At 37.1% G+C, this 16,587-nt stretch overlaps 1 protein-coding gene across 12 annotated transcripts in view; it reads left to right on the top strand.

Moving 5' to 3' along the window:
* Positions 1-16,587, top strand: part of MAPK10 (mitogen-activated protein kinase 10) — a 163,314-nt gene that overhangs the window by 78,621 nt on the left and 68,106 nt on the right. For 6 of the 12 annotated variants that reach the window (XM_074589158.1, XM_074589152.1, XM_074589153.1 and 3 more), the window contains 2 exons: positions 1,092-1,163; positions 12,036-12,205. In XM_074589158.1, the coding sequence (XP_074445259.1) occupies positions 1,098-1,163; positions 12,036-12,205 (236 nt within the window). In that variant the 5' untranslated portion in view covers positions 1,092-1,097. Of the gene's footprint in view, positions 1-1,091; positions 1,191-12,035; positions 12,206-16,587 lie in introns of all 12 variants that reach the window. The other 6 variants (XM_074589159.1, XM_074589160.1, XM_074589154.1 and 3 more) reach the window with 2 other exon arrangements.

Below are 16,587 nucleotides of genomic sequence, written 5' to 3'. Positions count from 1 at the left end.
CTTTTCTGTGGATTTTTTTACATTGATGGAATGCAGCTAGGAAAGGACTGGTTAGTCAGAGCTGAATGTAGTACTATGGAATTAAGTTAAAACAGCTGTCTAGTCTAGTGTATGGGTCCCTTTGCCAGTATCAGATGCCTGTGAAAGAATCTAAAAATAGGGTGAGCATATAGTGGCAGACTGTGACTCAGGGTTATGTTGAGTCAGAGGTGATATTATTGAGATTAATAGCCTTCAGCAGATTCCTTCTTATATGAATTTGCCTAATCGTACTTCTGATGTCCACAGCAATGTGAGGCAGGGAGTTTCACAGGCTGACAAAACATAATTCTTCATACAAGAATTCTCTCTTATTGCTGATTCTGAATCTGTTGTTTGTTAACTTAGTTTAATGCCACATACTTCTTTTATTTAAAAAGAAAAACAGAGAAGAGTGTTTTCCTTTTCACTTTTCCGTACACCACTTGATGGATATCCAGCATATCTCCACTCAGCTCTTTTCTAGGCTAAAAAAATTCTCAGTCTGTGCAGTTGTTTCATGAAAGGAGTCTGTATGTGCTTTGGACCCTTCTTACTGCCCTTTTCTGTACCTTTTATAGTTGTAAGATATTAAGATGAGAACTAGAATTACATGTAATATTCATAAAGTTGTTGTGCCATGAATTTATAAAGAGACATAATTAGTCTTTCAGTCTTTCAATTTCTCTAACTTTCCTTAGGACTTTTTTTTTTTTTCTCCTCATAATAATAACTGTCTCCCATTCCCACATTGTTTAGAACATTCTTGACCTGATTTTTATTTTTGTTGATGTAGGAATATGCAAGTGACACAATAAACTTTGAGGTAATGGCATCAGTTACTATAAAATTTTGCAGATGTAACCAAGTCATATTTGAGCCCATAACCTTGACACGCATCAGAAAGAATTTAGAGGCTATTTAAAGTGTTCAATGTTCTAACTGATTTCTGTTGTTCATGATCTGGGTAGCAACTTGGATTAGTTTTATAATCCAAATGTAGATGGACCTGCATTGTACTTGCACATCAGCAGACAAACAAAATTTCTATGTTTACTTTTCTTTAATTGCAGGTATTTATGAGCCGCCATTTCTTGTATTATTGTGGTGAACCTACTCTGGATGTGAAGATTGCCTTTTGTCAGGTGTGTGTTCCTTACAGGTAAAACAAGGTACAGTATATACTTGTACTTCATTTTTGCAGTTCATGCCATAATAAAAGAAAAAATAGAAGTGAATTTCAGCAGCTTACTGCGAGTTATAAGAATGAGAGTAAATATAAAAAATAGAGAATGCATCACAAAAATTACTTTTCTATTTATTTTGAATTTATTTTGTATTTTTCTATTAATGTTTTTAATTTTGTTTTGCTAAAATGTCAGATAATGTTCTGAGATTTTTTTAAAGGTAAAAAAATATCTGAGTTCTTAAACAGAAGAAATGTTGGCTGCACTTCCAATAAACTTAATGATGAATCAAACAACATAACTGTACATACACAGATGCTTTCACAGAAATATGCAAATTAAAACTATTTTATCTTAGCTTTTGGTTTTGTGGGTTGGAGCCTTTTACATTGCAGTCTGTGACTACAATTTCCTGTCCCTTTGTCTACCTTTACTAGAAGTGAAGGTAATTAAAATTGTGGAGTTTGTCTTGTCTCCAGTTGAACAGCATGTGCTATGCAGGCTCTGGAGTCATGAGACGGCACTATAGCCAATTTTGTATTTCTAAATTACCCTTGAAATTGCTTGGCCACAAAGCTTGGAAGTCTATGAGGCTGAAACTAATTTTGTGATATGAAGAAAAAAGCATATTGATTTGTCCAATTTTTGGTTGTCTCGGTTAGATTAAGTTAGTTAACACTTATGTATATATTAGTCACAAACCTGTGTGCATATTTTTCCATCATGAATGAAAGATGATTTTTTTTCTCACTTCTGAACAGTGTTTTGTGTTTGAATTCTGTCTCTTCGTATTTTTTTTTTTTTTTGGTGAGATGTGACACCAGTAATCTAACTAGCTGGAGGGACATTAGGGACAGTCTTCATTTTTTTGAGGGGTAAGTATAATGCTGCATTCTTAGAAATGGAATTATGGTAAACACTGGGATTTTTCCCCTTTATATTACTTATGGGGTCCAAGTAAGTGAAAGTATAATTCTAGAAAAGAAACAGCTATTACTTATATCTGAGCATTTAACACAAAACAATGACTGGTGTTGGAAGGTTTATTTTGTATTTTTTAACTCAGGAGTAGTACATATTTGTTCTGCTGAGAAGGTTGGCTCTGTACTAGGTAAATCTCTGTACTCTAGGATAAATCTCAGCTATTCAGTTTGATAATCTGTTTGTCTTCTCTGTCCTTTTTTGTCTCCTGTTCTTCATGTGCGTATGTTTATCTAACTGGCTTAATTCTTCCACGGTTTTTGAGAGAAGAAAGGACTTTGTCAAACATAGTATTTTTGTGATTTTTTTTTTTTGTGTCAGAGCTTGCTTGAAAAAAAAATTCAAAAAATTTTGCAAAAAATTGCAAAAAAAAGTCTTTCCTCAGGTTGTTTGAAAAAGACATTATTGATGAAAAAGTCACTTTAACTATGCAGAATAGAGTTTTTTGCATAGCTCTGCTTGCCAGCTTTCCTCTCCCACTTACTTACACCAAAGCAGAGCTGTACAGAAACATTTCTATTTTACTCATGCAGAGGAAAGGTACTCTTAATCACTTCTTTTATGTTCAGTGCCCCTTTAGTCGTGGCACCAATCAGTGCATGACCATGTATAGCCAATGCTTTCTGTCATAGCACTCTGTGTTCTTGATTTAGTGGAAAAACACCACTGTAATTATTCCTTTGCTGTTACCCTAACTTAATTAAAGGTGTTCAGAGACACAAAAAGAACCAAACGTATTTACAATGCTTTTGTTAAAGCACATATGATGAAATAACAGCATTTTGGATTAATTTTTATCACTGAATGAAAATTATTCATGTTTAATACCTACAGCAAGTACGCAAAGAGAAGTCATCCAATAAATACATACAAGAGATACTATCCTGACATTGAAGGAAATGGGATTCTGTCCTTCAAGCATATAATGTACAAATACCTCTTCAGGGTCTTCAGATCTTTGAACTTATTCTCCTGAGGATAAAAGCTGGTTCAGGCTTCATGCTAATTTATTCTCTCTATAAAGATAGGTCCTGATCTAAATAACAGTGAAGCACATAGTTAGCATTAAGTACAAGAACAGTCTCTAAATTAAGTGGTTTGTTGCATTAAGACCTCAGCTGTCAAGGATGCTGTTCATTTGTATTGCATAGGGTGGGATGTGGGTTATATCTGTATCCTGGTAATGCTTGGTCCAAACATCCAGATCTTTATTTAGAGACTACTCAAGTCTCCAGGTAGTAATATTGTTTATTCCATGCTTATTCATAATACTAATGTGGAAATCAAACACCCTGTGATTTACTAGTAGTTCTTCTACTCTAAATGTAAAGTTTGTTTGTGCTTTTGGGAAACAATAAATCTAAGATGTTGAGGAACTATTGTTACCAAAAGATGATGATGTGACAGCAGAAAGGTTATCATCAGCAAGAGGTACATACTGCCACTCAGATCTTGAGGTGTCTACAACTGACAAGGATCCCATCAGTATCTAGACAAGAGACCACAAAAATGTAGTTTACAGTGAACGTAATTCAACTCAATATTCTTTTCATGTGGTTCAGCAAATGCAAAAATTATTTCTACTATATAAGCATGCAACCAACATCAGAAAACATCAGTGTGGTGTGGTTCGATCCTGCCCTGTTGACCTATTAAGATGAGATGTGATGGTGTACTAGAATATACAATTTATCCAATGGTCTATTGCAGTTTTGTTTACCATGTAGAATAGAAGTCCTGTTCACATTTGAATTTGTGCATAACAAAATATAGAGTTGTGTTGAAGTGCCTTTTATAAAGGTACGATACTGGAGAGTACTCCAATGATTGTTAATACTGTGGACTTATTTTTCCTGTAATAAATATTTTGTGATGATTTTTCTCTCCTGGCCTAAAAGGCATAGCTTTTTCTGCTATGAAAGAAAGTGACATATACCTGACTGTAGGCTGTTGCTCTTGATGCAGAGCTTATGTCATTGAGTATACTAGTTGTATATGATGAAATGCTAATTCATCAGGAATAGAATCTGAAGGATTTCCAACTTAAGGAAAAAAGAAAAGCCCTTCTTGGGAAATATTCAGTAGCATGAGTGGGGTAAATATGCCTTTTTCCACCTTCCTCCCCCCCATTTGCAGTATAAAAATACCTAAGTCTGGCATTACTGTACATTTCCAGCCAAATCATGTCTTGAAACAGACATCTTTTTCAAGGCTAAAGGAAAAAGGCATCTGCTTTTCTGTTGTAACAGAAAGGTAGGACAAGAAGATTTCTTCTTTAGACCTACAGAATTTCATTAGACTTTTGTAAGGCTGATATCACCAACAAGTTTTATCTGTAGGACCCTATACATTCTTACTGAAGTACAGCATAAAGCATAGTGGTATATTCTGAATATAATAGGACATTAAATTTTAAGTGCTGAATAATAACTAACAATGTCTAAAGGATACTGAATGCCTCATCCATGTTTTCCTTCATTTAGTTTTTCAATTTTTAATTTTTTTGTCAAATCAAGATGTGTATGGCCTATCAGAACTTTCAAGTTTTCTAAACCGTAGCTGCATAGGATACCTTTATTTGGAATACAAGTCTATGATTTTTTTACTCGGAAAATAGTTCTGAATTTTCTTGTCTTTGGAAAGTACATCTTTATTATTAGAATTTGTTTGTCACAATATTTCCATAGTAGTGCAACAATTAGTTTTTTTTAACAGAAAAACAGGACATGGGATTACTGAGATGAGATGCTGGGGACCTGGCCATGCACGTTAAGAAAATGTTTCATATGAATCAGGAACATAAATTCACATGCTAGTTCTTTGACCTTCGTTTATTGCCCGGTTTATACACTTTCATGTCCCAGATAGAGTATGTCGGCACTTTTGCATACTGAATTTGGAATTGATGCTATACTGGTGCCACTGAAAGAAAACCTTAGAATGAAATTTTAGTTTGCATGTTGAGGATATTTTTGCGAACTTCTACTCAATTTGTGCTTTTAAGAAAAAACAAAACCAGAAAGATTTTAAAAGCTTTAATTTCTCTTGACGTCTTTTTTTCCCCCTGTATTCTGCTAACTTGCTTTATTTTCAGTCATGCTTACCTGTCTTGAAGAAAACTTGTATAGACTTCCTAGATGCAATATTACATCAATGACTATTTAAAAATCACATGATTTTAGAAAAGTTTTAATTTTACACACAGAAAAGACCATCTTCATTAATTGCATTGCTCTCCATTGATTGGTTGATTCATCTGGACTGTTTTTTAATTTTATCCTAACTTTGATAAACCACTTTAATGACAATTCATGCTTTCATCAGACTGGATGGAGTTACTACTTTGACCATTAAAGAAACTGTCTTGATGCAGCGTGTACTATAGTTATGCCTTCTATCCAATGGGAAATTAATTGGTATTCATAAGCCATCAACGAACAGTGACCTAGATCTTAGACTTCTAGGACTAAAACGGTACTTTATAGTATCAAGAGCTGCCTATTTCTAAGAAAAGGTGTGATTAAAATATTCAGCTCCCTATAGTCTTCACTTATAAAAGAGAGAATCTTTTCATTAGCGATTAGCGTCTTCACAGTGAATACTGTGATTATATAATTGTATTGAAAAAGTTAATTTTTTGAATACTGTCGTTATGTGCCTCTTCTTTACCCTTGTTTTTAAAGGAAGCCATGATACGCATTGGGGCATAGTATTTCATGTAGTCAGTCTTCTTGCCGCTCTGCCTGTGTACTAGAAGAAAGCTTCTTAAACAATACCCAGTATTTCAGTGTAATTCCAGTTTCCTGAGAAGTGTAAGACATTTGAAACATCCTGTATTATCAATACATGCAATAAATAAAGAGGAGCTGGTAATCCCATTTTGGTTCTCCTATGCTCTGTGCTTCTATGTTCCCTTCACTACTGTTGATAAATTGAGTGCACTTTTCATTTCTTAGTGTTACAATGTTTTGGTGATCCTTTTAGTGATCCCATTTCTCTTTCCTAATCTTAATTGTATCTTGCTACTTCCCATGTTATTGCTTCTTTTTCAAATCTAGGGCCACAGAACAAGCTGATTCCGAACATCTTTACCATAGCTTTCTCACGTACTCTTAAATCAATCTTTCTTGTATTTTTGGCCACATTTTCCATTTGGATCGCTGTTGAAGCTCCTGTCCATGAAGAGACCTCCCTGTCAAGGAATCTTTTCTCTTAGTGTTTCTTCATCAGTCTTCTCATCCTTACCGTCTTTGGTTGGCTGTACCTGTGTGTCAGTGTTAAATTCTTCGGGCATCAAGGGAATAAGGAATCATTTTGAAGTAGTTGTTCTGTTGTGCAGATACTTGCACATTGCTTATCTCTTAGAAGTCTGGCTTGGAATGAAGCAGACACCTTTGGTCTGAGCAAGACATGATACCACAATTACAAATTGTAATTTGTAATTGTAATTTTTGTAAAAATTATTTTACAATAAATAAAAATTAAAAATTTGTAAAAAAAATTGTAATTTGTAATTACTACAGAAAATTTCTGCCTGTAAGAAAGAAGCAATTAAAAGTAGTTAAAGGTCAGTGAACATGTGGAGGACAAGTGAAGAATATGTGTTTTGAGTACCTATCAATGAAAAGGAAACAGAAGCCAATCCTGCTGCTTCTTGTGTAATCAGAGCTAGGTAAGAGCCAGTTCTGAAGCTGCCTGGTTTTTGGTATCTCAGTTAGAACAGGTTAAACAAGTACAGTGTGTTTAAAAAACAGAAAAAACACCAAAACCAACCCCCCCAAAACCAACCAATACTTATGCATATTGTACTCCATCTAATAAGATCTATTTTAAAATAGAGAAATAGAGTAAACAAAGCAAATATAGTAAAAAGATCAATGATTAATCAATCAAGATTGAGTTGTTTGTAAGGGTCAGTTGGCTACTTGAAAGGTTGACTTCATAAAGGAGAGTAGATTGTGTCTGGGGGCTAGGACAAGACTGCTGCAGAGAGATTAAAACAAGGCAGAGAATTAACCTGTGAAAAAAAAGCAACCAACCAACACTCAAAACACACTAAAACCAGGAAGACTGGGTGACTAATACAATCCCTACAGGGTGGGAATGAGATAGAAGAATGGGGAACTGTGGTGTGCTGTGGCTGATAAGATAAAAATCTGTAATACTACACCCAAACACACACATAGATGAAAAACCTAGTTTTTGTAGGAGACTTGATCACTATCTATGGACTTTTGAGTTCAGGGAGAGCCAGAATAAGTGAGAAGTCTGGCTTTATGATAAGAAAAATAGATAATATTTCTGCCATAAATGTGGCAGATACAGAATACACAATGAAAAATAATTTAGTAGGCCTTTCTGTGCAAAGATTCTTTGTATTTCACAAGTGGTGGCTTCTGTGGCCATCCAGATTTACAAAGCAAAACCTGTGACTGTTAAATCGCAGCAGAGGGTTCAGTAAATGTCTGTTCATCCCAGAATTCTGGCACTTGAATCTTCTGAGAAAATTACAGCTGTACAAGTGAGAGGGCAGCCATTAAATTAATAGTGTTGACTTAGCAGATGCACACAGGTGAGCAGGGCTTGCCTGTGTGCACATTTTCAGAGCTGGCAAGAAGACTTTGAGGGTGTCAGAGCACTGGAACAGGCTGCCCAGAGAGGTGGTGGAGTCTCCGTCTCTGGAGACATTCAAAACCGACCTGGACGTGTTCCTGTGCAACCTGCTCTGGGTGACCCTGCTCTGCCAGGGGCGTTGGACTAGATGATCTCCAGAGGTCCCTTCCAACACCGGTCATTCTGTGATTCTGTGATTTTACCATGCTTCAGAATTTCAATTTGTATAATCTCAGCATCTGACTTGTAAGGTCAAATTGTACCTTTACGATATCCTTTCAGATCCTGAGGGAATCGAAGGCATCCATCTCTGAAACACGCTGTCCTCCATACCAGTCTTTTTGTCTGTGATGAGGCGGAGATGGTGGGGGCCCCTGGAAAGCCAGGAAAAATTTATTAATTCAGTGAAATTCACTTTTCTATATAAGATTCACTTTTCTATATAAGACCTATGCATCTTTACTATGATATCCCAAGAAGTAAACTGTATCACCATGTGTAGGCGTACCCTCCTTTTGCCCAGCTAGTTCTTAATGAAGTGCTAATTCCTATTTTTTTAAAATGTCAGTATCAATCAACTTTTAAAGAAATTTTGTTTTAGGTGTGTATACTGGAAATTCCTAGCCCTGTGTTCCTTTCTGCTGTCAGATAATTAAAGCTTTAGCTTAAGTGCCAGTGCAGAACTTGTAAGCATTATGCAGTGAAACCTAAATCTGAAATAGTGTAGATGGGGGTGGGTAGGGAAAGGAGATATTAACTGCTATACCATCACCAAGGCTTCTGGAAGGTGTTTGAGTGAGCACTGATAATGTAACAGAACGAGACCAAAGCGTATTGTATAGGTTTCTTTAGGATCAGCAATGTGCATTTGAAGACCTTGAGAAAAACCTTTTAATTGGGGTTTGAAACTAAACCTAACATTAATGTGCTCTATTAAGAGTATGAATTTCCTTGCTAATGGGAAAAGCTTTTTTAGCTTAATTTTAGAGTGAAACAAAAGTGCCATTTCCTCATTTAGGCAGTGGATGTTGTGTCAACTTGGAGATGGTTCATTATTTGATTATGTGTCATCTTGGTTTGAGGATTTGATCAAATGTGATTAATCCAATAATGCTGTTAATTCATTGATTTAGGGATTTGATTTAAATTACAGTCATGACAAGGATAGGTGAATTTTTTTTTTGTTGGGTTGGTTTTTTTTTGTGTGTGTGTGTATGGTTGGACTTGATGATCTCAAAGGTGCTTTCCAACCATGACGATTCTATGATTCCCCTCCTGATTCTTATAAAAGTAAGCAGTACATTGGGCTTAAGCAGTAGACTTACTGTGTTTTAATTTTGCTTATTTAGACTTTCGTAAAAATCAGCAAAATGTAAAGAGTAGAGGTTTTCTGTATTTTTTTTTTTAGCAGTGTGGGTTTAAAGGGAGGAGGCAAATTAGTAGATCAGCTGGAGACTGTTTGGCCTGGCCACAAAGCTGAAGTGTTTGTCACTCAGAGGAGGCATTTTGCTTGGAGTGAACTTCAAATTATATCAGCCTGTCTGGAATTTTATAAGTAATTCTCGGTGTCGATATTTTCTATCAAAGCTTCTTATGGCTCACAGATGTTTAAGTAGACAGACTTTGAGAAAAATATTAATCTAAAAAGAAAAAAAATACATGAAAAATAGAAAGGTCTTTACCTTTCCTATTCACACATAGTTAGGAGCAGATTGTCATAAGAACGGTCTATGTTATGCAGAGGAGAGTTGCTCATCAGGATACTTGTGTGTTCTGACTGGTTGTGTCTTCTGCGTCCCATTGATCAACATCACTTTAATTACTGTTGAAATGACTGAAGTGGCTGCACACATTAACTATCCATATAACTGAGGTACTACAGAGTGGTGGTTCTGAGCTGTTTTATTTGATTTTGAAGACATTCCTGGATTTAAAATAACCACCTGCTGGAACTGCAGTAGTTCAGAAATCCCACTGTAGGCATCATGGGATTTCTGAGGCCAGCAGTTCACAGGGTCAGTCTAACTTAAAAGCAAGTAGATTTGATGTGCGCAGGATTCTAAATGTAGAGTGACAAAGTATCTTTTCCCACGTAGCTCTGTAGCACATGACAAACTGCCGGGTAGCTTGGGAGTGAGGATGCAAACAAGTTATGGCAGGCCTGGCTCACCCAAGCCTTAACACAGTCATCTGGCTTGTTTAAAGAAGTCACTGTATCTGTACTTCCAGAGGAGCAGCCTACGAGTCAGACTCACTAAGGAATGCGATTTTTATGCTGACGCTTTATATAACATTGGTTTCAGAGTAATGGGTGTTAATGCTGAATATCATCTGCATTGTTCTGATAATAACATCAGAAAAAGACATGCTGCAAATGTGTTTGTCTAGCCAGAGGGATCTGGGATTATTTCCTGGCTATCAGGAGCATATTATTAAAATGAAGCCTCTCAATTCCAGGTCTGGTATGAATAGCTGAGCTAGCCAAATTTATGCATCTCTCTTCATGTAAAGGAAGGAGTTTTAAGACTAAGGCTACACAGTGCAAATCAGATGCAGTCTGTCTGTCTTCAGATAAGAAAAATTCAAATCTCTTTCAGAGTCATTTCACTCTCTGTAAGCTTGCATTTAGCACTGTGTTGGTGTCCATAAACCTCTCTGCGTTTGGGGAGGAAAAGAAAAAAAAGAATAAAAAAAGCCTTTCCCTGTGTCTGATTAACAAGTAAATGTAATGTTTCTAATTGTTTTTCTGAAATGTGGTTTTCTGTTTGAATTAACAACTACATTTATTAAAATGTTTCAAAGTCTCTAAATGAGGTGGTTAGGATTAACCTATGTTGTCCAGCGACAGTGGGCCTTCCAGTGAGATAACGAACAGAAAAAGAATATTAATCGTCCTAAGGCAAACCTGAGAATCCAAGTTCTCAGCACGGTCTGTTACCTGGTTTTAATGATCAGCTTCGTGGAACAATGAAATTATGTCCTTTTAAATTGAAAAAATAACATTCTCCAAATTGACTTCACATTTTTCTTTGCTCCATCAAAATTCAACTTAGTAGTCCATAGTCACATAACACAGTTGATTATTCAGGGTTTTTGAGGAAAGCAATGTATAGAAGAGCAAATAAGAAAATTTAAAAGCTGCATTTGCGAGCACAGAAAATAAATGCACAGGTAGAGAGGGGCACGTTTGTTTTTTGCTGCTTCTTACAGAAAGCATTTGGAAAAGTATTCACTTCCATAAGTGAATTGTCAATTGCTTGAGGACCAATCTGTTGTAGTATGTTGAACTTTTGCATCCTGTACTTAGCATCACGTAGTATTGAATCCTAAATTACAAACACTACATTCTGATTTTTATCTCAAATTATTATATACTTTGCTCCATAGTCTTCAGGGAACAGAAATCAGTAGTAGTCGTAAAACAGTTGTAACGTAACTTTCTGCATAGTAATTCTACAAATTTGGTTGAGGTTACAGCTCTGCAGTGCTAGCTTCAGTGCAAGCATAGAACGTTTACAGTAACTTGTCTTTGTATCATGAAAATTCGCCTTTGCTTAGGACTAATGTATTTGTCAGGTCACGAGAGCAACTCTTCTATCCTCAGGAACCCAGAAGTTCAGAAGATCTCCTGAGCTACCAAATACCTCTCCATGATACTTGAGCCATGTCAGGTCACAGTTAGTCTCATAGACTGCAGTTTCTTTTGCAACTCCTGTTAAAAGTTTCTTGAGACCTTTATCATATGTTCAGGGAAAGCCTTAGCGCTCATGTGAATAGACTTATTTGGTCTATTTGACCGATGATGAAGAGCCTAATTCCTATGTCTCTTGACGCACTTCTACACTGATGTAAGTCATCTCATGTTAAAATAAGATATTTATTGCAATATAAATGAGGGCAGAATCAACATGAACGCATAGGCAGCATAAAGCAGCAGTAACAGCAAGCAGAGAGCAGTAGTTGAGAGTAACTGTGTCACAAACATCATCTGGAGAATTCACTAGCTTTCTTTAATCAGTGTTTTTTTTATGGTTACTTCCTGGGTGAAAGAGGGTTTGATACAGTCTTTGAGAGCATTTGAGGATTCATGTAGATCTATGATAAAGAACATAAAATGGCAAGAATTTATATTGGAAAATTAGGCTGACTGTTTTTTATCAGTATTCTGATGTTTTACCAGCCTTGGTTTCTGTGTTTTTTCCACTCCCTCCCCCCTTACCTCCTTCTGTACAACAGGGATTTGGGAAACAAGTGGATGTGTCATATATTGCCAAACATTACAACATGAGCAAAAGCAAAGTTGACAACCAGTTCTACAGCGTGGAAGTAGGTGACTCGACCTTCACAGTTCTCAAACGCTACCAGAACTTGAAACCTATTGGCTCTGGGGCTCAGGGAATAGTTTGGTAAGTATCAGCAGTTTTTCTTATGCTTTTAAATAGGATTTGCCTTTTGCATTTCTTCACAGTTTGCTAGCTACAGACATTGTCTAAAATTGCAAAAATAACAGTCAGACAATGGACATCCTGAGGCAGAAGGAGCCTAGTCGTTCACTAGTAAATTCTCCTGCTGGTGCGAATGATAGCACTAAGTTTGTTTCTCCAAATAGCAAAATGTAACTAGCAAGAAAGCAGGAGAAAGATCTTACCATGATTGACAACTGTGGCACTATTTCCAGAGGCAGTGCAAATAAGATCCAAAGTAAACTCTGTAATTTTAGTCTTTGTACTGTAAAAGTAGAAACTTGTCACATCCCATAACATTCTCAAGTATTCAGAATGGAAGCCTTTTGAATCGAGGTAACTGCTAATGCTTCCTTTATTTCTTAAAGGAGACGATGCAATGATGTGAACTAATATGAACAAAAGACACAAATTCAGTAGCTCTCCTACATAATACAAAAGGCTTATGGAATTTGAAATCATTGTGTTCAAAAGGTCTGATATACTGATTCGCTTTTGCATCTGCATTTTTAGAGATGGCTCTTAAATTTAAGTGGCTTGTATTTAAATGTCTCTGTGCAGGCATTTGTTACCTGCTTAATTATGAGGCAGTAGGGTAACTAACACGATCTTTTACCTGTAACTTGATCAGAGATGAAGTCTAATTCCACCTGTCATCTTGATCACTGCTCTTTTCTGACTTTGATGTAGTGTGTGTTACCTTACAGTTGGAGGAATGGTAAGGCAACAGGTTCCTTTAATCAAGGGGCAAGTCGGCTTCCGTGGATTGTTGGCATTGGCACTATAATTGACAGTGTAACAGCAAGTAGCAACACAACCTTAGGTCTCAACCTGTCATTTCCAGTGTTTAATATACTTTAAGGCCACATGAGTCCAAAGACTGATCTAAATGATTAAGTACTTCATTTCATATCTTAAACACAAAATGGCTAAAGGTTAGTTTAAAATCAGCTTTGGGAAAGAAACATACTTTGTGTTGAGTACTATTAATGTTCATTTTGCGCTATTTGTCCACTTCCATATATAGCAATAAATGCTTTTTCTTCCTACTTACTATCCTCTATTAGTTTTAGAGAAAAATCAGATTTTGTTTGTCTCTGCAACTGAATTGCTGTCATGATCAACTATGAGCAGCAAAAAACCATAGAAGTTAAGATAAATAAAATCAGTAACATCCTGTGAATTTGTCTTTCATACAGTTAACAGGCAAAAATTAAGAATGCCTTAGGAAAGAAAATCAAATGAGAAAACAAGTAAGTTCAAGTGAAAGTTAACACAAATCCCCTGAAATGGCTGAGCATTGTGGAGAGGCCATAAAAGGCCTTTTATGGTTTGATGATACAGATGTAGAAGTATTACATGATAGATGGGGAAGATAATGAACATTTTTGCTTAGTATGTGTTATGTTGTAATCTACCTGTCTTGAGCTATAATTTACCAGAAATACATTAGCAAGCTATGAGTGAAACAAGAAGAATCAATGGTGAAGTGATAGATATGAAAAAAAATGTGAGATAAAGATATATATTTTAGCTAAGGAAAGACAATGCATGATAAAAAAGATCTTCAGTTGTGTAAGTTTCTACTTGTATAATAGTAATAATAATAAGTTTACATAGTAAACTTAAATAGTGTAAGTTAGAAACTATTTAGAAACTATACGTATTTTGTTCCATATAGGGTTACATGTAGAAAAAGCAGATTAATTTAAGGGAAAAAATATACTGAAAAGCTGCCTATTTATGTAGTGCTGCTGGCTCTGGTGGAAGAGGTATTTTGCCCTGCTCATCTTGTTCTTTTGCAAAGAACAGGCATGAACCGTGCCTCTATGAAAACAGTAGGAAAAACCTATGTCTTAGTTTCTTTTAGATCCAGTGGCTCTGTTTGTACTTAATGACTTGTTCAAGAAGCCTAACAGATCTGAGATGCAACTCTGTCTCTTAGTGCCAGAATTAGCAGAAGCATAGGAGCTGAATGGGTGATTTCTGATTATTCCCTCTACCAAGGGCAGAACAGGTAGGATATAACTCAGGGGGTTTTAGGCTCAGACTTCTCATAGCATGCACTATTTGTGGATTTTCCTTCTAGATAATTGTAGGTAAAAGGACACTACCTGTTGTCTGGCTGGAGTGACGGGCTACCCAGCTACTGGAGACAGCTTTAGTGTATAGCAACTACCCTTTCAGGACTGAGCTGCTGCCAGTAGTTGCAGCTGGTGGCCTGCTTCTTAACTAGTTTAAATTTTTGCAGCTTGGCAAGTGGAGTCCATGCTGTCTTCCCGAGGCTGGAGGGCTGAGCTGCTGCTGACTTTTTTTGCTTTGTCTAGTACTTGGCCACACAACTGTAATTCCCACATCTTGAGAAAAAGGGGCCTATTTAATAATAGATTTTTCATTATTTGACATTAAATCTCTCAGCACTGATCAGGTGCAAGATATTCTATGCTAAGGACAGCCTCAGCACTAACTTCAGGACTGAACTCCACCTGCCAACAACAGCTTCCCTCTGGGATGTGGGACCCCACGTGCCCAGCATGCCGGCTGCCATAGCACTTTGCTAGATATGCTTAGACAGGCAAGCTGTCTGCAGCCCAAGAGGTAACTGTAGAGGCAGAAGGAGTTGGAGGAGACATGATGTTTTTCAGACTGCTCTGGAAGCTGGTGTTGTTCCTAGGCAAAGCCACAGAGTACTGAAATCTTTCTCATATGATTCTATAAATAGATGTCAAAACCAGGAGAATTTTAGTGGAAAATAATTCATGTTGTGGAACAGAAGCAGGCATGGGAAGCAGGGACTGTGGTCATAAAAGAAGTTGGGACTTGATTTCACTTGATTATTCTGAAAATTACATCAAAGACAAAATAATTTTCTTGCTATGGAAGCATTAAAGTAAAGATATTAAGGTCTTCAGGGGATGATAATTTATTAAATTATGCGAAAAAGAGAAAACCATATGCTGTGAGTGTTAGTCGTAATTGTCATTGGACCCATGTGAAATAATTATAATCTCAGTGAGAAAGTGGTATTGGTTGTAGATGTATTGCATTCAGTATCTTCGGAAATTAATTGGGAATCAATGGGATTTGTATTAACTATATTCACAAAATTACTTTTGCCGACAGGAACAATGCAAGCTGCTTGGAGTTTCTTGAGCAGGGAAGTTCCTCTTCACTCTGCAAAAACTACTCTTAGTGCAAGCGTAGGCTGTCTGCTCACTGTACATTACACTGACATCTGAGAGAAAGACTATATAGGGTGTGTTTGCATAAAATTTTCATGTTGTTATAGGCATGATGACAATGGGAGATGGCTGAAACAGAGCTTGTATTTTATTAGACCAAGCTGTAGTTGTAATAACTACATAGGCTTTTAACCACATGAGTTGATCTTTAAGTCTGTGATAGAAACAGAAGATGTCAAAGGTAAAATGAGTTGAGAACAATTTTCTGAGTTTAATTCGATATATCCCACTTAAAACCACTGAGAGAAGAAGTAGTTGATACCCCTCTGCAATGTTAGAAGGCAGTTGAAAACTACCTTATTTTACAAGGGAGAGAGAGACACAGCCAGGTCCCTTCAACCTGCGTGTATGGGTGGTTTAGATGAGGGTAGAAGGAGAGAAATTCTCAGGTTCCATAATGTCATGGTTTGGGACAGGTTGGCCCATGGCAAGACAACGGATGCTCTCCCCCACCTCTCGCTCCAAGGAAAGGAGGAAGAGAGACAAGGAGATTTATGAGTTTGGAAAAAAACTAAACCACTTCAACGAAATATTAATAATAAAATAAAAAAGGAAATAATGAAATAGATACAATATAAATAAATATACACAAAACCATATCAAGCTCCCAGGGGGATGTCACTGGCAGGCACTGGGGAAGTTCCAGACTGGACCCCGTGACAACTGGAACACAGTGACCGGGATCAAAAGGCAGAGGAGCCGACAGGGCCCCCCTCAGCCATCAGCCATTGAGGAAGAGCCACCCCGACCCCTTTGGCCCCTCAGCTTTTCTCCCGAGCGTGGCAGATGGGATGGAACACCCGATTGGTCAGTTTGGGTCACCTGACCTGTCCGCGCCTCCCCGCGGGTGCCACCCCTCCACGGGGTAACCAACCAAGTCAGCTGACCCCGGTTGCCACGGCAACAGGCGGGAGCCGGAGCCTCTCACGGAACAGAAGGTCGGCCCCGCTCTACCCCAGACCAGGACACATAAAATCAGCAGAAATATGCTGATGTTGGAGTGGGTGTTTCTTTGGGTTTTAAATGAATGCTTTTTGCCTGGAAGCAAGGCAATTGATCTGTAGGTCTTCTGCTGTGCTTTGC

The sequence above is a fragment of the Larus michahellis genome, chromosome 5, assembly GCF_964199755.1.
Source record: "Larus michahellis chromosome 5, bLarMic1.1, whole genome shotgun sequence".
Taxonomy (NCBI): domain Eukaryota; kingdom Metazoa; phylum Chordata; class Aves; order Charadriiformes; family Laridae; genus Larus; species Larus michahellis.
Note: the sequence above shows the minus strand (reverse complement) of the source record. Positions and strands in the feature narration are given on the sequence as shown.